Genomic DNA, 24,593 nt, shown 5'->3' with positions numbered 1-24,593 from the left:
GAAAGAAGATCGAAGAACTATGATAGATGATGGAGAGCTTCGAACCGACAGTAAACGAGTACCCACGCAATTTCCGCGGTTTAGCACGCGCCATGTCTGCGTCATGCAGTTATTTCTAATTTGGGAACGCGCACCAAAAGTCAATACTCTAGTAATCGACGTATATGTGATCTAGTAATTAAGATTAGGCCTTTATTGTTGGCATTAAGCATGAAGATTCTCCAAATCTTATAGCAGCCAAGGACGGTCACGTGCATGCGTGGAACGCACGTCTATCTCTATCTCTATCTCTATATCTCTACTATTACTAAAGCAAGCAATAATTTTTTATCTTAAAGTTCTAATCAGAATTCGAAAGTTGAGTTAAAGATCTAAAACCATTTAGAATTGTTAGCGCTTGGCGAGTAAACTAGAAAAAAGCTAAAATTCTTGATGTTATCATAATATACATATATTTATATATACTAATCAATATATTTATATAGCTTTCTATAGCAACGCATGGGCATATTTGCTAGTACATTACTATATATATATATATATATATATATATATATATATATAGTATACCTACTGCGTAACCAAATAAAACGATGAGCGGCATTGTTCATCGCTTACACGCACTGCACGATCCTTGTTAATTTGCGCCACGCGATCGAATATAATATAATGGTCAAAATCAAGAGAGGATTATACATTGCATATACATATAAATAGTACGATTATCTATTTTTTCGTAGTATATATGGGCCGGCTAGGTACCAGCAAGACTACATGACGTACGAGCTGAGCTACAGCTGCTGCTGGGGAAAGAGCTATATATATATATGCATGAGGGTGATCGATCGAGAGAGATCGGTTGGGTTGCTTGGATCTGATAGAAAACCGACGGGAGGATGCGAGAACGTACGATATGTGCCGAGAGCCTACCTTACACTGTGTATGCATCTTTCCAATTAATTAAACTTGATAGTCACACATGCGTGCATGCATGGTGTGGCGTCCATGTAATGCAAGTGCAATGATGATGATCCGTCATGTACTGTAATGTGTTCATTGCACACACACGGTACCTAGCTACTTAATTAGTACCTTATTAGCCGCGCGACACGGCTATAAATACCAATCCTTCCCCGTCCCTCCTCAGAACAGAATCAGCAGACCAAGACCAACCCAGCAGCTACACTACACTACTCTTGCTTGCTTGCTTTGCTCGTAACTACCCACAGCTAGTTATGGCCAACAGCAAGCTCCCCGCCCTTCCCCTCCTCGCCGCCGTCCTGCTTGCCCTCGCCGCGCCCTCACTCGCCGGCGACCCCGACATGCTCCAGGACATCTGCGTCGCCGAATACAAATCCCTCAACGGCCGTAAGTGACCGACCGTTTCTAGCTATATGTCGTATACATGTATGATGAAACACCCGGCCTGTTCATTGTTTCACCAACAGCTACTGCTGTACACATATATGCCCAACAACGACATTGTGTATATACCCTGCATGCGCGTATGATCGATCGATCCATAGACATGAATGAATTGAAGAATGTGCTTAATATAAGCTCGTGTATCAAACTGCCCGGCCGGGCGCACGCAGCTCTGAGGCTGAACGGGTTCCCGTGCAAGAGGCCGGAGAACGTGACGGCCGACGACTTCTTCTCCGGCCTGCTGGCGAGCCCCGGCGACACCGGCAACGCGGCGGGGTCGGCGGTGACTGCGGCGAACGTGGAGAGGCTCCCGGGGATCAACACCCTGGGCGTCTCCATGGCGCGGATCGACTTCGCGCCCTGGGGCGTGAACCCGCCGCACACGCACCCGCGCGCCACAGAGATCATCTTCGTCCTCCAGGGCTCCCTCGACGTGGGGTTCGTCACCACCGCCAACAGGCTCTTCGCCCGCACCGTATGCAGGGGCGAGGTCTTCGTCTTCCCGCGCGGCCTCGTCCACTACCAGAGGAACAACGGCGGCACCCCCGCCGCGGTCATCTCGGCCTTCAACAGCCAGCTGCCGGGCACGCAGGCCGTCGCCCAGACCCTCTTCGGCGCCTCGCCGGCGGCGCCCACCGACGTGCTGGCCAGGGCGTTCCAGATAGACGCCGGCCTCGTGGAGGCCATCAAGTCCAAGTTCCCGCCCATGTAGCAGGCACACGGCACGCTGGCTAGCATCAGTACATGCATCATCACGTTGTATGCTGTAATAATAAAGTCAACTGGTTACTACGTTGGGTTGTTTCGTGTGTCATGCTCATGCATGGCCTCGACACTTCACTGTTGCTGCTTTTCAACTTCTGCACGAACCACTCTTTGTGTAAGGTGGTATGTATCTGTCATTGTCTCTCTATTATATATAGATGATGCTTCTTTTGGCACAGCTCATATTCATCGATAAACCTGTCAATGGGTCGCCGAGACCTGTCATAATCCTTGTAAATTAGTCGTCGTCGTTGGAACCTAAGGGTGAATCAGTCATCATGCAATGCAAACACCATTGCCCCTCATCAGGAATTTGGCATCGTAAAAATTGTGAGCAAGCCAGGTTCCTCCTACTTGTTTAGGGCCTGTTTGGATCCACCCCCAAATGGCAAAAGAGCAAATGGCAAATTTTTCTCCTGTCACATCAGATGTTTGGACGCTAATTAGAAGTATTAAATATAGTTTAATTAAAAAACTAATTACATAGATGAGGACTAAATGACGAGACGAATCTATTAAGCCTAATTAATCCATAATTAGCAAAATTACGGTAGCATTTGCCCTTTTGCCCTTTGGAGTGTTTGGATCCAAAAGTGTAAAAAAATACAAAAAAGCAAAAGTTTTGCACTTTCTCTTTCTCTTTCCGTTGGATCCAAACAGGCTCTTAGTTAGTCACCTTTTGATTTCTGCTTCTCTGATTGAGTTTGTACAGCCTCCATCAGAGAGCAACAACGTTAACGGCACAGCCGAAAGTGGCTCAACCCAAACCACCAAGGATCCAGTCGTAGATATTCAGAGCATGACTGAATTTCAAGCTGATGGTGTACCACCTTCACTTTGCGGACGGAGAGATGGAAAAACAAACATTTTGCGGGGCAAGCTCTGTTCGTTCCACCTCTCATGGGCGCCATGGCGGAGCCAGCAGCCACGATCGCAGCACCGGGCAGGTGCGCGGTTGCGGCGAAGGGTCCCACGAATGGAGATGACGGCCGCGTAGGCTGCCGCGCTCCGGGAGAAAACGGCGCTAGCGTGCCCGTCGGAGTGCGCTCAAGCGCCCGGAGGCGCTTCTGGTCGATCGGCGCGGGTGGCGCTGCGATCTGCGCGCGCGTATTGCCGCTGGAGCAGTGTACAGGAATGGGGATCTCGTGCTAGGGCAAGGTCTGATTGAAGTATGGCTCTATGCGCTTCCGGCTAGAACAGAAGGTATGGAGGACGACGGTGGCGGCGGCGGCGGACGCCGGTGGGCTGGCGGGCATCAAGACTCCTGAAGCAGGGGCCCTTTTAAAAATGTTTGATCCTGAAATTTACAAAAGTATCCCTAAATTTACAAAAGTATCCCTTTTAAAAGTATTCCAAACTAGAGGTTTTTTGAAAATGTTTCATCCGGTATTTTACAAAAATACCTCTGTATCGGATTGCGATCCAAATCAGAGGTAATTTGCAAATACTAGATTCCGAATTTTACAAAAGGACCCCTAGTTTGGAGATCCAAATCAGGGGGTGCTTTGCAAATGTTGCGGGACGGCGGCGAAGGAGCCGACGAGGCCGCACTGGCTACCGCCGGGCGCCGGCGACCTCTACTAGCACCGACGCCGGCGGCACCGTGTCTTCGTGCGCTCCGCGCGATCCCCATCGATATTCGCTCTCCTACGCCCTAGCCGTTCCTCCGTCTCCCCACGCGCGCCGCTGGTCCAAGCTCCTGCGGAGCTGGCAGAGCAGCCCGCGCTGCCGCCGCCGGCCTCTGCTAGGCCCCGCCTCCAGCGCGAGCCTCCGTCGACGGCTTACGGCCCAAGCTAGCTTCAGCCGTTCCTCAATTCCTCCGGCTGCCCGTCAGCGCCGCTTACGGTCCAAGATCCAACAGAGATGCCGGTGCGGTGGCGCCGGCGCCGGCGCGTCGGGATCGGAGCTAGGTGCCCTGAGACGGTGACGGATCCTCTATATACATGTCAGCGAGTCAGCTAGCCTGGGCGAGCTCTTGCTCTTGCGTTGTAGCCTGGGCTGGACTGGGGATGTCTGACGGCAGAGCGAGCAGAGCAGAGTGGGTGCTAGGCGACGGAGACGTAAACTTTCAGACATAGAACTCATGTAGTACTCGTCAGGAAAACCAGCAGATTCAGAAAACTAAGGAGTAAGACGGAGAATGAAATTCAGCAGATTCACTAAACCAAGGACATCATTTTTTTCTTTTTTTGAGAAACCCATCTGCAACGACATCGATGATCGATTGTGCATTTGCTGCAATTTCTAGGCGCGACGAGAGCTCATCGCCCATTCCAACATGTTCAGACAGCTGAATACTAGTTCATGTCGTTCTGTGCATTCATGTATTGGCCGTTCGAATCCTCGGAAATCTAGTCATGGATGGACCCAAGCAGCAGTAAAACTAGGCATGGTTATGTGACTGATAATGAATATCATCACTAGTATGGCATAGCAATTCAAAAATCTGAATCTGCTCTTGCTGTAACTCTGTTTGCTCAACATGCAGTATGTTTCTTCATGCAATTTTCTATCTTTTGCCTGGTTGGTAGGGAGGGTCTGGTTTCATGCAGTATATCATCTGTAATATTTCTTACTTTTCATCAGACAAGCCATGGCCTTTTGCTACTATATGTGGCGATTTGGTTCTTCGAAAACTATATGTATGGTGATTTGAACATGCAGTTTGGTCTATATATTGTACCCCAAGCGGTTACACACCTTCTGTTTTGTCATATTTGTAGATGCTTTAGGAATCTAAACTATCGGGAGTTTAATTAATCCAATGGTAAGAGAGTCCTAGAAAAAGATGGGTACAAGCTTTTCTTTTTCATCGCAAAAATGCATTTCCGCTCTCTTCCATTAGTATTAGCTGTCCTTACCTGCAGGCTGCACGAGTCGTCAGTGCCTATCTATAGGACCCGTGCATAAATTATGAACCGACGACGTTCTTGCATTTAGTAGTATAGTTGAGCACATGATTGCATTGGCTAAGCGTCCTAACCATTAGGCAACCTCAATAATCTTTGGAGTTTGGATGGTGGCACGGATATATATTATTGATGTAAACTTTAAGCTAGTCTGTTACTACTACTTGGCAGAGTTTGAATCACGTGACTGATAGACGAAAGACGGGGGAGAAGAGCAATCTCTGATTGATGACAGTTAAGCCGGTCTAAAACAAAGAAATTAGTCGCTATGGACGCTTCTTGAAAAATGAGTTGCTTCAGACGCCTCACGAGTTAAAGGCATTGCTGAGTGGTTACTGTGAAGTGGCCGAAGGTAGGATAGTCTTTTTGTCCTCTGTTGTCAGGAAAGGTTGGTCGGCAATAGCTAGCTGGTGGGGAAATCATCATTACGCTCAGCAAATTGATGTGCTACACCTAAACACCGTCAGCCATTGGAGTAGAAAAGTAATAAAGAAAGTTTGTAACTAACGTCGGCAAAAATGCAGATTCTAGTACCCTCTGTCTAATTAACACGGCCGGTAGAAGATGCCAAGATCAAAGCGCTAATATACAGCAAGGCATGGGTATAAATCATTCAATTCGATCCGCATGCGTGTAAGTTTGGACCGTGTAGTAGCTGACCAACTAGTACGACGATGCCTATACATATCGAGCGCACAGTAATGGTGCTAATAATCGTGCGTCAGAACCAGCCGTTCAACACGAGCCCGTCCAGAATGTTAGGACCATTGATCAGTGACGATATAAGATCGATTACCCTCAGGTATCAGAGAACGGCAGATTTCTAGAATGTTCTAGAAGAGTATTTGCGGCCCCACTCTAACTACCTGAAGGTAGTTGATAAGAGCGCATGAGTGGTCATGGTGATCGCGAAACCAGCGCCGCGGCCATCTATAAATACCGGCCATCCTTACATGCTTAGCAGCCAACAGCCCGACAGTTCACACCCATCGATCAGCTTACTCGTAGTAGTACACGCAGCTAACTAGCTAGCTGCTAGTAGCTAGGAGCCTTGCTAGGACCAAGCGATCATCAAGAGAAAACCATGGCGCACAAGCTCCCGGCCGCCATTCTCCTCGCCGCCCTCCTGGCGCTCGCCGCACCGCTGGTGGTCGTCGCCGGCGACCCCGACACGCTCCAGGACGTCTGCGTCGCTGACTACCATTCCCTCAAGGGCCGTAAGTCACCTCTGCATTCACTACTACTGTGCATTTCACACTTGCAACGACTAATACTTGGGACGAATAATATTTTAACATGTCATGCGTTGCGCGCAATGTATGGTCGACAAAGGTGAACGGATGTGCTCATCATGTATTCTGATCTGCATGCATGTGTCGATCGGCAGCACTGAGGCTGAACGGATTCCCGTGCAAGAGGCACGAGAACGTGACGGCGAACGACTTCATCTCCGTCCTGCTGGCGAAGCCCGGCAACACGGGCAACGCGGTGGGGTCGGCGGTGACGGCGGCGAACGTGGAGAGGCTCCCGGGGCTCAACACCCTGGGCGTGTCCATGGCGCGGATCGACTTCGCGCCGTGGGGCGTGAACCCACCGCACACCCACCCCCGCGCCACCGAGATCATCTTCGTCCTCCAGGGCTCCCTCGACGTGGGGTTCGTCACCACCGCCAACAGGCTCTTCGCCCGCACCGTATGCAGGGGCGAGGTCTTCGTCTTCCCGCGCGGCCTCGTCCACTACCAGAGGAACAACGGCGGCACCCCCGCCGCGGTCATCTCGGCCTTCAACAGCCAGCTGCCGGGCACGCAGGCCGTCGCCCAGACCCTCTTCGGCGCCTCGCCGGCGGCGCCCACCGACGTGCTGGCCAGGGCGTTCCAGATCGACGCCGGCCTCGTGGAGGCCATCAAGTCCAAGTTCCCGCCCATGTAGGCACGCGCATGCTGCCAAGCAGAGGTGGTGATTTCGTTCCGACAAGTTGTGGAATTTAATAAAGTCAAAATATAATTGGTTGGATCGTTTCGTGTGCGGTCATGCATGCATGGCCTGGCCCTCATGGGGGGCCTCGACACTTCACTGTTGTTGCTTTTCTATTTCGGCGTGAACCATTTGTGTAAGGTGTGGTATATACTACTCATCAACTCTAGAAAATGAATGCCCCGATTGTCTCTGTTATTATTGTTGGTTTTTTTTTCATAATATTCATCTGAAAAACCGGTAAACGGTTCCTTAATAATAATACTTCACAATTTGTTTGCAAGTTCTTGTAAAATTAGCCTACGATACTATATATTCGTTGACGAATACATCTTTGTATAAATATAGAAGAAAAGGTACGATAATACGCTTGCAACGATGATCAGTCATCATGCATACGTCAGAATTGGGCATCGTCAAAATTTTGAGCCAGCCGGACTCCTCCTACCTTGCTAATCATTTTTTTCCGATTTGTGCTTCACTGCTTGTACAGCCTTCGTCAAATTTATTCTCAAACGTGCAGGTACAAACTCCTCAATATGTGTTGTAGGTCTAAAATAGTTATCGTGGGGGTAATTTACCAAGAAAACAAAAGAAATTTCTCCAAAATAGTTTTTGAAATCGTGTTTGCAATAAAAACAATTATTTGGCCCTAAGGACGCTTACTGAAAAATAATTTGGATTCAATCAAACACTTGGAAAATTAATATGAAACTGATGAAGCAATGTTTGATGGATTCGTCTACTTTTATGGTTGATCTCATAAAACCACTTATGTTTATATATGTCTATTTCACGTACCTTGAGTCACGCAAATGCCTGCACAGCGAAATATGTGGACGTGCAAAGAATTGAAAAGAAAGCGTACAAGTTATTAGAGAAATGCATGCCAGGTACGAACCGGGGATCAATTATTAAGTATCAACTCGATATTTGGATTAAATTGATGCTTGACGTGAAGAAGTAACACAACACTACTCGCTCGCTCTCCCAACTCTCACATCACCTAGGCACGTACACATACATCGGTCACGTCTCTGTTAAGTCGAGGCTATCTCTATAAATACACTAGCCCCCAGCCATCTTTTATTTGCATCAAACCGAAAGCTAGCTCCATCCTTAAGTGCTTAACTACCTACAGCTCACTCGTACGGAGTACTACACAGCTCCGATCAGCTAGGACCAACCAACCATCACGAGAACCATGGCACCCAACAAGCTCACCACCGTTCTCCTCGCCGCCTGCGCCGTCCTCCTGGCGCTCGCCGCACCACCGCTGGTCGTCGTCGCCGGCGACCCCGACATGCTCCAGGACATCTGCGTCGCCGACTACAAATCCCTTCAGGGCCGTGAGTGATCCATCACCATATTATTATCACGCGTATACCATGCTGTATTTCTTTCGTGCAGGTGCAGCCGCAGTATAATTAACTTCTGCTCACCAGCGCAGCATGCAAATTAACGAACACCGTAACAACTATATATGCTGATCGATGCGAACTGATCACACGCGCGTGCAATGCATGCAGCGCTGCGGGTGAACGGGTTCCCCTGCAAGCGCGAGGCGAACGTGACGGCGGACGACTTCTTCTTCGGCGGGCTGGCCAAGGCCGCCGACGTGTACACCGGCAACGCGGCGGGGTCGGCGGTGACGGCGGCGGACGTGGAGACGCTCCCGGGGCTCAACACCCTGGGCGTGTCCATGGCGCGGACCGACTACGCGCCGTGGGGCGGCGTGAACCCGCCGCACGCGCACCCGCGCGCCACCGAGATCCTCTTCGTCGTGGAGGGCACCCTGGAGGTTGGCTTCGTCACCGCGGCGGCGCCGAGCCGGCTCCTCACCCGCACCGTCTCCGGCGGCGAGGTGTTCGTGTTCCCGCGCGGCCTCGTGCACTTCCAGCGCAGCGTCGGGCCGGCGCCCGCCGTGGCCGTCTCGGCGTTCAACAGCCAGCTGCCCGGCACGCAGGCGGCCGCCGCGGCGCTGTTCGGCGCCGCGCCGGCGGTGCCGACGGACGTGCTGGCGCGGGCGTTCCGGACCGACGCCGGGGTGGTGGAGAGCATCAGGTCCAAGTTCACGCCCAAGTAGGGCATAGTACGTGATCGTGCGATAACGGCGCCCTAATAAATCTGACGCTTTCCATTTGCTTTATACTCCTACTACGCACTTTAGTTGGTGTTTGGTGCAGTACTCTCCATATGTGCAACTTTGCATACTCTCTCGTTGGTTCATTGTACCACACGAATTGTTCATTGAAGATTATGCATCGGTTAACCGACAGGGCCCACAGCTGTGCAGAAGTCGGCCCAGCCAAAAGCTCCCACCGATTCAATCAAAAGCCCATAGATCGCCAACAAAGGAAAAAGCAGCCCACAATATCTCCACGAGCGGAAGTGCGGCATCTTGCCCGGTAGTTACGCTTACGCCCGCCTCCGCCAATCGCATCGCATCGCATCGCATCCCGGCCGTCCTCCCCCTTCCCCCTTCCTCTCCTCCTCGTCCTCGTCGCCTCCGTCACGCCCCCAGTCTCCGCTCCAATTCCGAGCACTCCCAACGAATCCCGCGGCCACTGAGGCGGCAGCGCAGCGAGGCCTGCACCTCTCTATCTCCATGGTGGAGGGCGAGCCGTAACCCTAGCCCGCTCGCAATGGCCGACGCCGCCGCGGCCGCGCGCCGCAAGCTCGGCGGCTACCTCCGCGCCGTCCTGTCCGTGGACGGGGCAGGGGCCGCGTCCATCCCGCCGCTCTCCCCGTGCACCCTCTCCGCCTGCGGGGCCATTCCCCTCGCGCCGCTCCCCGACGACGGGCCCCCGCCGCGGTCGAAGTGGAGGGCGTCCGCCGGCGGCGTCAGCGTCGTGCGCCTGCTCAGGACGCTCGTGGCGAGCCGGTGCGTGGAGGTAGAGGGCACGCTGCTGCGCGTCGTGACGAGGAGGGCGGGGGAAGGGGACGACGCGCCGGTGGAGGCGAGGGCGGTGGTGCTAATTGACGTCTACCTGCCCGTCGCCGCATGGTCCGGGTGGCAGTTTCCGCGCTCCCGCACCGCTGCCGCCGCGCTCTTCAAGCATGTCAGGTGCGTATCGGTTATTAGCGCCTCGTCCTTTTGTAGCGGTGGAATTTTGTCGCCCGATATTGCAGTCTCTGGGTACAGGGCGGCATGTGGCTGCGCCAGGCTCCTGCGACGAAGTTTGGAGCTTTGAGGGCGTAAGGGTTCAATAATACTATTGTCATTTGGATGGAGCTTTGTGGACGTTACACTCTGATGTGCAAATTTGATGTACTATTTAGTCTGAAGATATTAGAGTTGCGATCCCTTTTTCTTAGGAAAATAATTTTAAATCCTGCTCCATCTTCTTCTCTCTTTCCTTTCTGGGACTTTCTGTAAGCCGCAATTGCTAGCCAAGTGCATATACATCACTACAGGTTTCCAGATCAAGAGTTCTGGACCTATGTTTTCTCAACAACTCATGGTTGAAATTTGGAGACCTGTTCCTAGGAGGCTAGGAATAAGAATAAAAAAGTGCAGAGGGGATTTAATCATGACTTAAATGCTTGCCTCCAAAATATGAACGAAGATGACAATGCATGAGTACCTGAAGTAACAATTGAATACTAGTGGTGGATGCTTCCTAGATTAATCTGCTGCCATAAGCCACATGATGATTATATTGAGCACCAGAGGACTTTGAGCATGTTTTAATGTTGCACACATAGTTAGACAGGTGGTACAGTAGGCTCCACAACCTTTCCAGCTACGCAAAGCTATGGTGATGATCCTGCCTTCAGTGGAGGCGCCAGCAGAAGTGTTGCGCAAGCGAGGGATGAATGTTCCATGGACTAGGGAGTATTAGGGACAATAGCAATTGAGAGGAGGGCATGGGCTCGGAATGGATTAAGCCAGCTAGTGTACAGAATTTATTATCTTTATAATTTTGTATATATAATCAGATGGAATTTTCGGAGGGCAGGAACAATTGTGAAACAGAATGATCTGTCAGTTCCAAGAATGCCCCTGATCCTTCAGGTCTTATAAAAGGCTATTTGTTCAACTTCCCTTCTGACTATGTGATGGAACTTTGTAATAGGTTTCAAATTTGTTGCATTTTCACTCCCTGCATGACTACTGTCAGTGCCTCTGCCATTAATAGAAATGCTTATTTTTCAATATTAAGTCCCTATTCAATATTTTGATTTTGTCCCCTATGTAGGTAACCATGCACCTGTAAATTTGAGTGAAATTCACTACAATTATAAAGTTTATGGATTTTTCATTTGCTATTTCCAAAGTGCAATTTATTCTGCTTCAGAAGACCTATTGTCAAGCCTAAGAGTTGCGCAATGCTACAACTATCCATTATGCCAGTGTGTTCACCTTCCTCCTAGACTAATCTACTTTTTTTCTGGCAGTTGCAACTGGGATGCTAGGAAATCTTTGCTTGCTTTCGACTGGACTTCTCGTGAGGGTCCACATTGTGATGACCGTTGCATTTGGAGCTGCACTGATTGTCACGTACTTGGTTGCGAGGACCATCAGATAGCATCTATATCAAATAACGAGAAGTCATTTGACCTGCACGAAATCTTCAAAACCCTACCTGGTGTTAGGATGGAGAAGGGCATGCAGACAACAAGAGTAATACCAGATGCAGAAGCACTGGGACTGGGTATTTGGTCTGTCCCTGATGATGTATTGCATAAAGTACTGTTTCTACTTAAACCCAGGGATTTGATAAGAGTGGCAGCAAGTTGTCATCATCTAAGGAGTCTTGCTGCCTCCGTCATGCCTTGCATGAAGCTTAAGCTATTTCCTCATCAAGAGGCAGCTGTCGAATGGATGTTGAAGCGAGAGCAGAACACGCAAGTTCTAGCACATCCTCTGTACAAGGATTTCTGCACTGAGGATGGTTTTCCTTTCTACATAAATGTTATCTCCGGTGAAGTATTTACTGGAAATGCTCCAACCATAAATGATTTTCGTGGAGGTATGTTTTGTGATGAACCTGGGTTAGGGAAGACAGTAACAACACTCTCTCTGATTCTGAAAACGCATGGAACACTGGCGTACCCTCCAGAAGGTGTGGATGTGAGTTGGTGCATGCACAAGCCAGATAAAAAATATGGATACTATGAATTAAGCCCCAGCTGCTCCTCTAATAGAAACAGCTCTTCGTCTGTGTCGAAAAAGCTTTTGGCAGAGGATGGAATAACAGATGATCCATGTTCAAGTGGACTGTCGCGTAATGATGATCCTGTCTGCAGTACCAGATCTTCAAGAAAGAGAGGCAGGTTATTGAGCCCTGATCCAACTAAGACCAAGTTGCATGCTACGAATGAGAAGTCCCCATCGTCATCGCACAGCAAAGTGTATCCAACACCAGCTACTCATGTATTGAAGTTCACTAGAAAGTCAAGACAAGTTAGGAAAAACCTCATGGATGCATACAGTAATGGATCAGTTGGCAATAAAAGGAAGAGAGGCACCGCCTCTGAGTTGAGTGAGACCTGGGTTCAGTGTGATGCTTGCAGAAAGTGGCGAAGGTTATTGGATGAAACAGATCTTGATTCTACCACAGCATGGTTTTGCACTATGAACACTGATCCTACACGACAGAAATGCACTGCCCCAGAGGAAGCCTGGGATTTTGAGAATAACATTACCTATTTGCCAGGATTTTACAAGAAAAACTCTTTGCCTGGAAATGAAGAAAATGTGTCATTTTTTACAAACATATTGAAAGATAATGTTGCTATGATCAATTCAGAAGCCAAGAAGGCTTTGTTATGGTTAGCAAAACTTTCTCCCTCGAAACTTCTGGAGATGGAATTGGTTGGTTTGACTCGCCCAGTTCTAGATACACGTGCAACCACAGGCAAGGGTGCTCATCCATACTACAAGATATTTCAAGCATTTGGCCTTGTCAGGAAGATTGAGAAAGGTGTAACTCGGTGGTACTATCCCTCTATGCTTGATGATTTAGCTTTTGATTCAGCAGCACTTGGAGTTGCTCTTGAAAAACCACTGGATTCAACTAGGTTCTATTTATCTAGGGCCACCTTGATAGTGGTACCTGCTAACTTAATTGACCACTGGACAACACAGATACAGCGTCATGTGTCCTCGGACACCCTTAATGTTTTTGTGTGGGGAGACCACAAGAAGCCATCTGCTCACAACCTTGCTTGGGACTATGACATTGTCATAACTACATTCAGCAGGCTAAGTGCAGAATGGAGTCCACAGAAGAGAAGTGCACTAAAGCAGATCCACTGGTTCAGGGTTGTACTGGATGAAGGGCACACATTAGGTTCGAGCCTTGCCCTGACAAACAAATTACAGATGGCTGTCGCTTTGGTTGCATCAAATAGGTGGATATTAACTGGTACACCTACACCAAATACACCAACTAGTCAGGTTGCTCATCTTCACCCCATGCTTAAGTTTCTTCATGATGAAGTTTACGGTCAAAATTACCAGTCATGGGACTCTGGAATCCATAGGCCTTTTGAGGCACAAATGGAAGAGGGGCGTGTTCGTCTTGTGCAGCTGCTTCAGAGGACGATGATTAGTGCAAGAAAAGCAGACCTGAAAAATATTCCTCCTTGCATGAAGAAGATTACCTTCCTAGACTTCAATGAGGGGCACGCAAAAAGTTACAATGAACTGGTGGTTACTATTCGCCGAAATATACTGATGGCTGATTGGAATGACCCTTCTCATGTAGAATCCCTTCTGAACCCCAAGCAGTGGAAATTCCGTGCTGCTACTATAAAGAATGTCCGTTTATCTTGCTGTGTTGCCGGGCATATCAAAGTAGCCGAGGCAGGTGAGGATATACAGGAAACGATGGATGCATTGGTGCAGAAGGGCCTTGATCCTTCTTCAGATGAATATCAATTTATTAGATATGCTCTTTTAAATGGTGCCAGTTGTTTCAGGTATGGAAGCTTTTGGTAAAATAAGATCATTTGCATGCATATCATATTATTTTCCTCATTCTAATATCACATTGCTTTCAGGTGTAAAGTTTGGTGCCGATTGCCTGTTATCACACCCTGTCAACATCTTTTGTGCCTTGATTGTGTAGCTCTTGATAGTGAAAAATGCACATTACCTGGTTGTGGCAATCATTATGAGATGGAGTCTCCCAAGACTCTTGCAAGGGCAGAAAATCCGAACCCAAAATGGCCAGTGCCCAAGGATCTAATTGAGTTGCAGCCTTCATATAAGCAGGTCTATACTTGTTCTATCTTATTCATTTTCATCTATTTTGTGTGGTCTTGAAAAGAAGTTTTAATTTTGTTAATTTTCTGTAGGATGATTGGGATCCTGACTGGCAATCGACATCTAGCAGCAAAGTTGCGTATTTGATTGAGAAGCTGAGAAGTCTGCAAGAAACAAACATGAATCATGGGAATAACATAACCAATTGCGTTGATCATGCTAATGCACTATCTTGTCAACCACAGGCAATGCTGGACAAAGTTATAATATTTTCCCAGTTTCTAGAGCATATTCATGTGATTGAGCAGCAGGTTAGATTGAAATGCTTATACTCCAGCTTTTTGTTAACAATTTTGTTAAATTAGTTGACCGCTGATCTCCTTTCTGTTCAGCTGACTATTGCTGGAATAACATATGCGGGAATGTATAGTCCAATGCCTTTAGGGAGTAAGGTATGGTTTTCTAATTTTTGCTGTTAAATCAGTAAATTATACCTAAGTATAAGTATTTTTCTGAGGCAAGCCTGGTGATCCCTGTTGACTCCACGCTGTCTAGTGTTTGCAGAAGTGAAGCAACTACTTGCCCTTTCCCTTGTTTTCAACTTTTTTTTTTGTTAACTAGATCTTACATTTCTCATCTTGCTCCTTATGTCCCTTCCAGTCTACGTAACCACCTTCCTTTACTTCCTGCTAAATTTCTGATTTCTACAACCACTCTAGTATCTCGCTTCCTAGTTCCCACTACTCTCGCTCTTTTGCATGTTAAAATATAGCTGCATTGGCAAAAAATAAGTCACACTGTCCTTGGTAAATATCTGGAATATTTTGAGGGTTATCTAAATGTTGCTGCAATTCTATGCAGAGAAGTGCACTAACGAAGTTTCAAGAGGATCCAACATGTATGGCTTTAGTCATGGATGGAACTGCTGCACTGGGGCTTGATTTGAGTTTTGTGACCCATGTTTTTCTGATGGAACCAATATGGGATAGGAGGTAATCTAATTGTTCGGATACTTCTTCAAATAACTTGAGATGTGGCTAACATCAGTTTCACAATATTTACCAATCTTGATGTTTCCATAGGGTAAATTCTTTTGGGTCTTGATGAAACGTTAACTGCAAATTTGTCTGTCGATTCTGTGCACTTTTGTCTTGTTGCCTTGCGTCTATTTTAGACACTGTATTTTTGCGTTTGTATTGGCAGTTGGCAGTCAACACTTTTGACGAGGATATTTCTTGTTGCTGCCACAGTCATCTTCATGTGTAACTGATGATTACACTTTATTTTCTGCTGTAATCAGTATGGAGGAACAAGTTATTAGTCGAGCGCATCGAATGGGGGCAACACGTCCCATACAGGTCGAAACTCTGGCAATGAGTGGTACCATTGAAGAGCAAATGCTTAAACTTCTGCAGGTTTGTGGGCATCACATGTTTATGACATTTTGATGCTAAATTATTGTCAAATCCTACATATGTTTGAGTATTTTCTTTGTCTGCAGGATTCTAGTGCCTGCAGAAAAATGGTGAATAAAGGAACAAGCAGCACTGAGAATGAAGGAGGCCGGCCTCATCGGAGCCTCCATGATTTTGCTGAATGCAGCTATCTGGCGCAACTCAGCTTTGCGTAGATAGGATCTAAAGCAGCCGCCCATATCGATTGGCGATAGGACTAACTAAATTCTTCTGTTTCTTCCTTTTGATCATTCCCTTGCACTAGAAATAATAACTGCTTGCAAGTGAATTCTTGGATTCCAAACAAGTTTTGTTATGAATCACTTGCTTGGCTTGTAAATAACGATCTTCCCTTTTTAAACACTGTTTCCAATTCAGGAAGCCTCAGCACAATACTGGACGTGATCTGTGATAAAATCTGCATCAGTTGCGTCAGGCCGGCCATACATTTTGAGCATGCCTTAAGGTTGTCGTCAAGCAGTAATGTCTTATGCTTCAGTCAGTCATGCATTGCGGGCACGCGAGTCTTTGAACTGTATAAGAGCCTATTGTTGAGCTTTCGTCCAGTGGAGGAATGCTAATCACACATGCCTTTCGGACAAGTTGAAGCTAACGGTTATAATTAGTTGGGGTTCAACAGCCATCTTGTTTTTTGCAAGCTTGTGGCAAGGGTCCACTCCCTTTTCCGTCAACCACGCTTCTTACCCTGCAGGCGTTCCGTACAAAATCGATATCTGCAACCGTGAATGCAACTACAGAAGATCGAGTTGGGCCCGTCGAGTGGACCCTTGCCTACTTGGGCGGAGCCAGAAATCGAGTTGGGCCCGGGCTGCACCAATGGATATACGTAGGCTAATTTTCACTATATACCACATGGAGGAGGTTAATGGAGTTTTGTGAGCTGCACCCAGACTGCAGCACCCCCAGCCCGGGTCCTGGATCCGCCCCTGTTGCCTATGAGCCCAAATGTACGGGAGCAGCCATCAAAACGTCCAATACACATTAGAGGAAGAATATCTGAGCTGCAGTATCTCAAACCAAACGTCCCAGATCACGGCCACTTAGCTCAGATTTGCACTTGCATTTTGCAATCATATCGGAAAATTTCCAAGACATTCTAAATTGATGCTTGCTTATGCATTTACAAGATAGATTAGCCTGCTGCTACTAAGCATTTACATTACTTCTGCTCAAGCACTCTACTTTTCACACAACAAAAGAAAAAAGAAAAAAAGAGAGAGAGAAGGGGTAAGAGTAAAGAATTATGTAAAACTGAAGAAAAAAAATCCTCCATCCTGTTTCCCTGGGTGTGGAAACCTCCTCTTCTCAAGGAGTCACAAGGGGCTAGGTAAAATGGTAGCCACGTTAGCAACCGAGCTTGACTGACAAGAGACTTCACATAGGTAGGGTACATGGCCTCAGCTCCGCCTGTAATCAAGTATGTTTCTCCAGGTCAATCTAATGTCAGTTAGATGCAATGTCATTATCGACACTAGCGGTTGATTTGTCAACCACGCGGACATTGTACTGCTGGTACACCCTTGCCCGATTCTCCTGCCACCATTGTTCTGCTTGTGTCTCACTGAATCTCTTCCGACTATATTTACAAACAAAATGAAATAACGAGTTACAAGCTGAACAAAATGAGAATTCAACAGGAACATGATGTAAAGCTGAGCAGGATTCAAATGCATCTACCTGAACCGAACCCGCTTGAGATCTCTGGCACCTCCAGGTAAGGCGGTGAGAGTAATGTATACACCTGGTTCATCTTGCTCCACCCATTCAGCATCGTGGCAAGATTCAGCATCAGGTAGCCTACTTCCATTCTTGGTAACTTCTGCATGACTCGCCTTATTCCTAACAGAACTTGGTCCATTAGAAGCAAGCAATCCATTATGACCATTTGTGATTTGTTCTCCGGAACTACTTGGGCTACCCAAACTCTCTGTACCCATAGAAGAAATGTCATTTGGAATAGAAATTCCAGGAAGAGGTGGCAGTTTGTTGTTCTTGGCTGCTCCTCCAGGTAATCTCTCCGCCATTCCCTTCAACTGTTGCAAAAAGAATGGAATGGCCCTTAGATGTAGCCATGTAGCCTTTAATTGTGCAAAATTATTCAAACATTCAGATTTTCAATTAAACAAAACAGCTTCATTCAAGTTTCATATCCTGATTGTAACATACTAACATAAGGGGCTAGTTAATATGGGATATACAACACAGCTCAAAAGCATCTACTCTAAATGCTAATACTGAAATCACCTGTGCAGTGAGTGACTTGATTACTTCCTTTGCCGCCTTGCATTTTGCAGTTTCCTCCCCAGCAATGGAAATAGCTTCCTTCAATTGTTTGGTAGTTCTCTCCAGCTCCACTTCAAGGAGTTGAGACTTCCTGGTAAGACTCTCCACCTGTAAGTCAAGAGCAAACTACATGAACAATTGTGCAGCAAATCCTCTCTTTCCAATGTTAATTAGGTTTAAAGAGGAGGAGGCTGAAATATTGAAACTCAATAAGGGCATTAGCTTGCCCATCCATATAGAGTTTAGAACTGTGACCATGCTAGTATTTACTATCAGGCAGTAATGGATGTGCATACTTTGTTACTGTTACAGAAGAAAAAGGCACATGTATATACAGCATAAGGTTGCAGAGGTAAGCACAAAAAGAAAACGTACTAAGCTATCTTTTAGAACACAACATCGAAAGTTCAGTTTGTCGACACAAGATTACTGTCTTATCAGGCTGGAAATCGAGCACGATGTTCGCTACGACTCTGCTACATTTAAAATGCTAACCACTTAAAGAAAAATATAAAAATTAATAATATTTATCAAATAGCACTAAAAAAGTGGAGCATAATGTGTACCTGGGACCTCAAATTCAGAACCTCTTGGCTCAGTGCATCATTTGTTGGCTTTCCATCATTGGCAACAACTCTTGGAGACGTTAGACCACCCAGAGTAGGTGTCGGTGTTGTGGATCGCGGAGGGCTTGCTCTTCTCGAAATAGGTGATGTTGCCCTAGAAACAATTCTAGATCCAGGAACTGATGCTGAGAAAAACTTCTTTGAAGATCCAAATACAGGATTGAAAGATCTTGAAATGTTAAGCCCACTCCAATGTGAACTTCCATTGGGCACAGGGGAAACACGGGTGCTATTAAATTCAAATTTCTTATTTTTCTTGGAATATCTGCTATCCACATGCTTAAAAGATTCCATTGAAGACAATCTTGATAGTTGAGCATTTGACCTTGTTTCCAGATCCTCCTCAATTGTATCACTGAATCCTGGTACACTAGCAGCCCGCTTTGCTGAAGAATGCATGTCTGTCTCAAGTCCCTTTGTCAGTTTGCTGTAGCAGCTATCGCAGACGCGGTAAGGCTTGTTTGGATTTGGCGCTAATGAAGCCTTCAGAGATTTTTTACTGCTGCAGGAATGGCAAAATACTAGAGCACAGTTGTAGCAATTATGACGTTTTCTCCTCAAGTTGAATGGCTGACGGCAGCCTGAGCACATTGATTGGTCAACTCCAGATACCCATTTGTGAATGCATATTGCTGCAGTGAAGTTAATTCCACAAACAACACTTCTGACTTGCTTATCTTTCAGTGCTTCAACCAATGTGGGAGTATTCCTATCATCAGTATCACCATGACCTAACCGGCCATTTGCACCTTTGCCCCATGTGTACACCTCAGTCCTAGATGTTAAGACAGCCACATGATAAGCACCACATGAGATCTCCTCCACAAAGTTTTTGTGCAGCTTCCCTTCAACACGTACAGGAAGCATACCATCAGTTTGCGCATTCCCAAGTTGACCATAGACAGCACTGCCCATTGTATACACATGCCCAGAAGTCGTAAGGGCTACTGTCAAGCAATGCCCACAAGCAACCTGACAAAAGTTGGGCTCCACCAAAGCAGCCACACAAGTTGGGACAAGTCGTGGTTCCTTGTCACCATGACCTAAGCGACCTTTATCACCATCACCCCATGTAAATATCTTACCAGAAGAACAATTGCTAGAACTTGAATTCCCAGCCATAACTTCCACAACTGCAGCAGTGTGCCAAACACCACAAGCCGCCCTCACCGTGCGTAGCCCTCTGAGGGATTCAACTTCCCTGGGGACTGAGATACTTTCACGATCTCCATGACCCAGAACCCCAAAAGATCCATCTCCAAATGTGAAAAGCTGTCCAGCAGAAGTTACTAGTGCGGTATGCCAAGGTCCACATGAAATTGATGAGACATGTATACCCTCTAGTGGTCCATTCACGCGCTTTGGTACCCAATGACTTACATCATTCCCATGACCCAAAAGCCCAAATTTGAAGGTGCCATCCCCCCATGTGTAAAGATCTCCGGATAGTGTAACAGCACAAGTGTGGTACTCACCACATGCTACCAGCTCAATGTTCATATGAGAAAGAGCATCAATGAGTTTTGGCTGTGATACATCGCAATCGACACCATGACCAAGCCGTCCCCCTGATTCCTCACCCCATGAGTAAATCTCTCCTTGTTTAGTGACAAGTGCAGCATGTCTTCCTCCACAAGATATGTTCTGTACATCAAGTCGCACAGCAAATTCTAATGGTTTTGGTACAAGGCAATCCATTTTTGCACCTGAGGAGCTTCCAACTCTCGAACTACCACCACCAAGAATTCCTTCCCCGGTTCCTTCTCCCCATATGAACACATCGCCTAAAGCATCTCCATCATCATGACCAGAACCATGACTAGATGAACTAACAGCACTTGAATAACTGACTCGGAAAGCATCCATTGGAACGCTTCTAGGGTGCCCATTTGTGTTATCCGAGTGTCCAGAAGACATAGAATGGACTGATCCGGCATTAGAATCTGATGGGAAAAAGCCCCTGGGAGGAACTGCATACAACATGACATCAGAAAAGGCCTTTTCCAATCCATTCTTCGGTGGGCTCCCATATGGAGTACGGAGTCGGTAATTGTCACTGCCATCCTGATGTGAGACAACTGGCAAAGATCATTTTCTAAAACAAATGGCGATATCATAAAAATAATATATTATGCAAAGTAATTTGAAGGGAAGGAGAGATCAATAAAAGTAATTAAGTACACTAGTAATTTGATGCCTCAACAAAAAAACGCTCCTTTCTAGCTTTGCACCACAGTGCCGAGAAATTTCTGTCCTCAACTTTTCCTGCTATAACTGACACATCAGTGAAAGCAGGGTGCTTTCACAATGATTTGATTGGAGTAAATGCTGAATTGAACATGCATGAAAACAGCTTTGATTCTATTCTATCAATGAAGAGGTTGGCCAGCAAAATTAAGGGGTGAAACTCTGATGTTATCCTAGTCTTCTAGATAGGATTTTCAGATAATAGAGACATTAATACCTTGTGGATGCTGTCGTTGCTGCTGAAAGGTGAACTCAAAGGAGAACTCCGCCGTGTGTAAGTCCTTGGACTAGTTGCACCAGAGGAAAGGATATCACTTCTAGATTCAGTTCTCCATTTTCTTTGGTGACTACGGGAAATCAATGTTTTCAACCCAGCAAACCATACTTCAGCTTCATCTTTATCTTTGCATATCTGATATTATTGAATAAAACAAAGCATGTCACCATGTGAATTATGAATATGAAACTTCACTAAAAACTAAACAAGAAAGAAAAAGAGGGGAAAAAGAACAGCAACACACCAATGTTAGCACTTAGCAATAGAACAATAAAGACGAAACATAAAATATTAACCAGGGAGAACTTACTATATCCAATGACCTATCATGTGAAATTAGAGAAAAAGATTGGCATTCCTTCTCAGGCCGTGGATACCTCTGAAAAATTGCCTGAATTAACCAGGAAAAAAGATCCAGTTAGTTAGACACCAAAAAACATCACAATGTAAAAAGGGAATACTTCTGACCAATATATTTTTTTATTAAAAATGTAATTCAATCGCATCATGACATGAGAATTCATGATTACAGCAGGTAAACTCCTTTATTATAGGGGTCAAAAGTAGCAAAACATATATGCATGCACAAGGAAATTTTAGACCATGTGTGTTGGTTTATAGTTTGGTGTTCTAGTCATTTTTCATTGCACAAAGTTATTTATCCACAGTTCCATACCAACTTGAAAAATTAAGAAGTTTAAAAAACATATGCATTCATAAGAGTTGGAAAGCAAACATCAACGGAAAATCAAGATATTTTTTACTATGAAGCCTGTGACAAAAGCAATTTATAATAGGAAGAAATAGCTAGACAGAATCATCTGCTAGAAAGTATTAGTCTAGCCTCTTAGGAATGTTAACTTACAGTCCGCTGTCCAGGAATTATCCTAGATACATGACTCAATCTCAAATGTTTCTCTTCTTTCCCTGAGAACCATATCAATACAGATTCATCCTGAAGGAGCCAAAAAAGCATAAAATACACCATATATGTCAGAGGATTGTGCAGGAACAAAAACACTGTTAAGTTGGAGGGTGCAAAGAAGGCTCACATTGGATAGCCTAAATGGACAAAACTTCGGCTTTCCTCTACGTCCATACTTCAACAAGTAAGCACCTTTCTTGAGAGCAGTGATAGCCTGCAAACAGTGGTGCTGTCAAACCTCAAATATCATGTCAATAATATATGGACAGTAAATAAGTAACCAGGAGCATGCAACTTCCATATTTCAAATTTCAAAAGTACAAACAATAATGATAATCATCAAGATGTTCTACGTGACCAAGTATGTTTGTATAAACCTATCTTCCAAATAATTTAAGACACTAAAGGGAACAAATGCGATGTCTTGTACGAACTGAATAACAAAAGCTTGGGGCTTGATGTTCACCTGAGGTAAATCACTGGTTCTATACCATGAATGAAATAATAGTAGAACAAAATACTAGACACATACAAAGGTAAGTACCAACATGCTAACTGTTTAATAGAACCAATGCATTCTACGATTTTTCCTTTGCTATTAGCTAATGTCATGCAGTTTATTCTTCAGATTGACCTTTTTCACTAAGAAGGACTGATGTGTGTGCCTTTCTTTATTGATTTCCTTTACAATAAAACCCAAATAATCCCTATCACGCTAGTTGTGCTGTAGTGATGAGTGTAACTGCAACCACTGAGCTTGCTGATTTAATATGTATATATCAGTAATATTGTGGTATTTTTCAGTCATGCATGACCCTTTTCCTGTATTGCTTTTGTTTCGACTTGCTTGTATTATTGGTATCTTGGCAGATGCGCTTGGAAGAGAGCTTATGAAGCATTTCGTTGTTTAAACAGGGTTGATCAGTGCATTCAGTAGTTGTTACACAGTATCTACTTGGCAAATGTGGCCCCTTAATTAGCATAAAACATGAAATGCATTATTAGTAAGAAAAGAATGAAATGTCATTTTGTCCGCATAATCAGTTGTAGCACACTGGTTATGTTTTGAGCAACCTGATCTAGCCTTATCTCCACTCTACGTCTAATGAGTTTGCCCCAAACGGAATGTTGGACATAACATGTATATAAAAAAACAAATCAATCATTAGTTGATTCCAAACCTCCTACACTGCATGACCCTCCTTGGTGCCAAAAATAGGACTACAGTAGCAGAATCAGCTTAAACTGCCCATATGCGTGGCATGTGGTCAGCCATCTCTCTCATAATACACAGGAGTTGTGAAATACACAAAGCCACGACATCCATCCCCAAACATTCTTCACGAAACCATGGAAACCCAACACGACATCCATCAAATTCAACACCATGTGGTGGCGGCAGCTGAATGAGCAAAGCATTGCACCAAGGCCAGCACAGCAAGAGGAAAAAGCAAGCATGTACTAGAGCTGAAGAACTACACCAGGTCATGGTCCACCCACACCGAATCCTCTGTTCGCCAAAGCACCCTACTCAACCACGCCCAACACCAGAAGCTGGGGAATGTTTAAGTATACTAGTACCAACCCTGCCACAGAAACTAGACACCAGATAAACAGCCAGTAGACACCAAACAAGTCAACCGTCTTCCTCCCTCACGGAATTTCAGCAGATGAAGAGGAGCAGCGAGCACTGGCAAACCGAAATCTCGAGTCTGAGCTCTATTGTCGCACAGGAAAGAAAAAACAGCAAGCTACGACACGTGTGGCCACGAATTCCGGCGGAATCAGGCACCATTTCACCTCGTCGCGCAGAGAGCACGAGGTAGCCCGGAATTTGGTGGCACGCAAGGCGGAGAGCATGTTAGCACGGTATCTACCGCCCATCCGCATCGCATCTCAGTTGCACCACGGTAAAAGCAAAAGGGCGGGGGAAATTGATCCTCCCGGGGGCGTGTACGCGGGGACGGGATTAGCGGGAAGCACCTGCTCGATGTCGCGCTCCACGGGCCCCGCCCGGATGCCGCCAAGATCCGACGAGGCGTCCGACATGGCGGCCTCCGCATCAACCCCGCCGCCGGCAGCGCCCCATCACCGCCGCGCGCCCGGGCCCCCAAAACCCCGCGGCCCCGCGCGGGCGGACCGTCGGCCTCGACCCCCACGCTCTACCGCCACGGGCGGCGGGGCACGGCGCGCCGCAATGGGGGGGCTCGCTCGCCGCGACCTGCGGCGCGGCGGCCTCGCGGGCGGCGACGAGCTCGGGGCGCGCCGCGGCTCCTCGGGGGCTCCGGATCGGAGCGCGGCGGCGGCGGGGGCGGGGGCGGGGCGGGGGACGAGGGGTTTGGCAGTGCAGGGAGGGAGGGGGGGAGAGAGATCGCGACGCGGAGGAGTCAGGAGAGAGGAGGAACGGGGAGGAGGGGAGGGAGGGGAATGAAGCTTTTTCCTGTTTTTATTTATTTTTCTTTTTTTCATTG

General features: G+C 46.6%; 5 protein-coding genes across 7 annotated transcripts; 4 read left to right on the top strand and 1 right to left on the bottom strand.

Annotated features, from left to right (window-relative positions):
* The first annotated feature begins 1,161 nt into the window (after positions 1-1,161).
* Positions 1,162-2,366, top strand: LOC112894530 (germin-like protein 1-3). The gene is made up of 2 exons (XM_025962280.1): positions 1,162-1,368; positions 1,596-2,366. Exons 1-2 carry the CDS (start codon positions 1,236-1,238, stop codon positions 2,135-2,137), a joined length of 675 nt encoding a protein of 224 aa, XP_025818065.1. The 5' UTR covers positions 1,162-1,235; the 3' UTR covers positions 2,138-2,366.
* Positions 2,367-6,077: 3,711 nt separating this feature from the next.
* LOC112894779 (germin-like protein 1-3) lies at positions 6,078-7,271 on the top strand. Its single transcript, XM_025962588.1, has 2 exons — positions 6,078-6,316; positions 6,487-7,271. The coding sequence occupies exons 1-2, from the start codon at positions 6,184-6,186 to the stop codon at positions 7,026-7,028; spliced, it is 675 nt and encodes a 224-aa protein (XP_025818373.1). The 5' UTR covers positions 6,078-6,183; the 3' UTR covers positions 7,029-7,271.
* Positions 7,272-8,190: 919 nt separating this feature from the next.
* On the top strand, positions 8,191-9,159 carry LOC112895202 (germin-like protein 1-4). The gene is made up of 2 exons (XM_025963124.1): positions 8,191-8,422; positions 8,603-9,159. The coding sequence occupies exons 1-2, from the start codon at positions 8,278-8,280 to the stop codon at positions 9,157-9,159; spliced, it is 702 nt and encodes a 233-aa protein (XP_025818909.1). The 5' UTR covers positions 8,191-8,277.
* Positions 9,160-9,502: 343 nt separating this feature from the next.
* On the top strand, positions 9,503-16,136 carry LOC112893338 (F-box protein At3g54460). Of its 3 annotated transcripts, XM_025960607.1 has the most exons (8): positions 9,506-10,140; positions 11,475-14,003; positions 14,085-14,298; positions 14,382-14,600; positions 14,682-14,741; positions 15,151-15,281; positions 15,590-15,704; positions 15,791-16,136. In XM_025960607.1, the coding sequence occupies exons 1-8, from the start codon at positions 9,719-9,721 to the stop codon at positions 15,917-15,919; spliced, it is 3,819 nt and encodes a 1,272-aa protein (XP_025816392.1). In that variant the 5' UTR covers positions 9,506-9,718; the 3' UTR covers positions 15,920-16,136. The 3 variants fall into 3 exon arrangements, with proteins under 3 accessions (XP_025816394.1, XP_025816393.1, XP_025816392.1); XM_025960609.1 differs by lacking the exon at positions 15,791-16,136 and having other exon boundaries at positions 9,503-10,140; positions 15,540-15,679; XM_025960608.1 differs by lacking the exon at positions 15,791-16,136 and having other exon boundaries at positions 9,503-10,140; positions 15,493-15,634.
* Positions 16,137-16,804: 668 nt separating this feature from the next.
* On the bottom strand, positions 16,805-24,434 carry LOC112892190 (PH, RCC1 and FYVE domains-containing protein 1-like). The gene is made up of 9 exons (XM_025959317.1): positions 24,106-24,434; positions 22,250-22,336; positions 22,063-22,152; positions 21,508-21,588; positions 21,138-21,332; positions 18,614-20,737; positions 18,009-18,155; positions 17,442-17,797; positions 16,805-17,340 (listed from the first exon to the last, which is right to left on the bottom strand). The coding sequence occupies exons 1-9, from the start codon at positions 24,169-24,171 to the stop codon at positions 17,208-17,210; spliced, it is 3,279 nt and encodes a 1,092-aa protein (XP_025815102.1). The 5' UTR covers positions 24,172-24,434; the 3' UTR covers positions 16,805-17,207.
* Between the last annotated feature and the right edge of the window lie 159 nt (positions 24,435-24,593).

The sequence above is a fragment of the Panicum hallii genome, chromosome 5 (genome assembly GCF_002211085.1).
Source record: "Panicum hallii strain FIL2 chromosome 5, PHallii_v3.1, whole genome shotgun sequence".
NCBI classification, from domain to species: Eukaryota; Viridiplantae; Streptophyta; class Magnoliopsida; order Poales; family Poaceae; genus Panicum; species Panicum hallii.
The sequence above is the reverse complement of the archived record's forward strand: the minus strand, read 5'-3'. Positions and strand labels throughout refer to the sequence as shown.

Excerpts from the sequence above, each read along its gene's own strand:
- LOC112894530 (XM_025962280.1), top strand. The coding sequence starts at position 1,236 with ATGGCCAACAGCAAGCTCCCCGCCCTTCCCCTCCTCGCCGCCGTCCTG. Across the intron at positions 1,369-1,595 it reads ATACAAATCCCTCAACGGCC|CTCTGAGGCTGAACGGGTTC; the intron begins GTAAGTGACCGA and ends GGGCGCACGCAG.
- LOC112894779 (XM_025962588.1), top strand. The coding sequence starts at position 6,184 with ATGGCGCACAAGCTCCCGGCCGCCATTCTCCTCGCCGCCCTCCTGGCG. Across the intron at positions 6,317-6,486 it reads CTACCATTCCCTCAAGGGCC|CACTGAGGCTGAACGGATTC; the intron begins GTAAGTCACCTC and ends GTCGATCGGCAG.
- LOC112895202 (XM_025963124.1), top strand. The coding sequence starts at position 8,278 with ATGGCACCCAACAAGCTCACCACCGTTCTCCTCGCCGCCTGCGCCGTC. Across the intron at positions 8,423-8,602 it reads CTACAAATCCCTTCAGGGCC|CGCTGCGGGTGAACGGGTTC; the intron begins GTGAGTGATCCA and ends CAATGCATGCAG.
- LOC112893338 (XM_025960607.1), top strand. The coding sequence starts at position 9,719 with ATGGCCGACGCCGCCGCGGCCGCGCGCCGCAAGCTCGGCGGCTACCTC. Across the intron at positions 15,282-15,589 it reads GAACCAATATGGGATAGGAG|TATGGAGGAACAAGTTATTA; the intron begins GTAATCTAATTG and ends TGCTGTAATCAG. Across the intron at positions 15,705-15,790 it reads AAATGCTTAAACTTCTGCAG|GATTCTAGTGCCTGCAGAAA; the intron begins GTTTGTGGGCAT and ends CTTTGTCTGCAG.
- LOC112892190 (XM_025959317.1), bottom strand. The coding sequence starts at position 24,171 with ATGTCGGACGCCTCGTCGGATCTTGGCGGCATCCGGGCGGGGCCCGTG. Across the intron at positions 22,337-24,105 it reads TGGAGCGCGACATCGAGCAG|GCTATCACTGCTCTCAAGAA; the intron begins GTGCTTCCCGCT and ends CACTGTTTGCAG. Across the intron at positions 17,341-17,441 it reads CTCAAGCGGGTTCGGTTCAG|TCGGAAGAGATTCAGTGAGA; the intron begins GTAGATGCATTT and ends TTGTAAATATAG.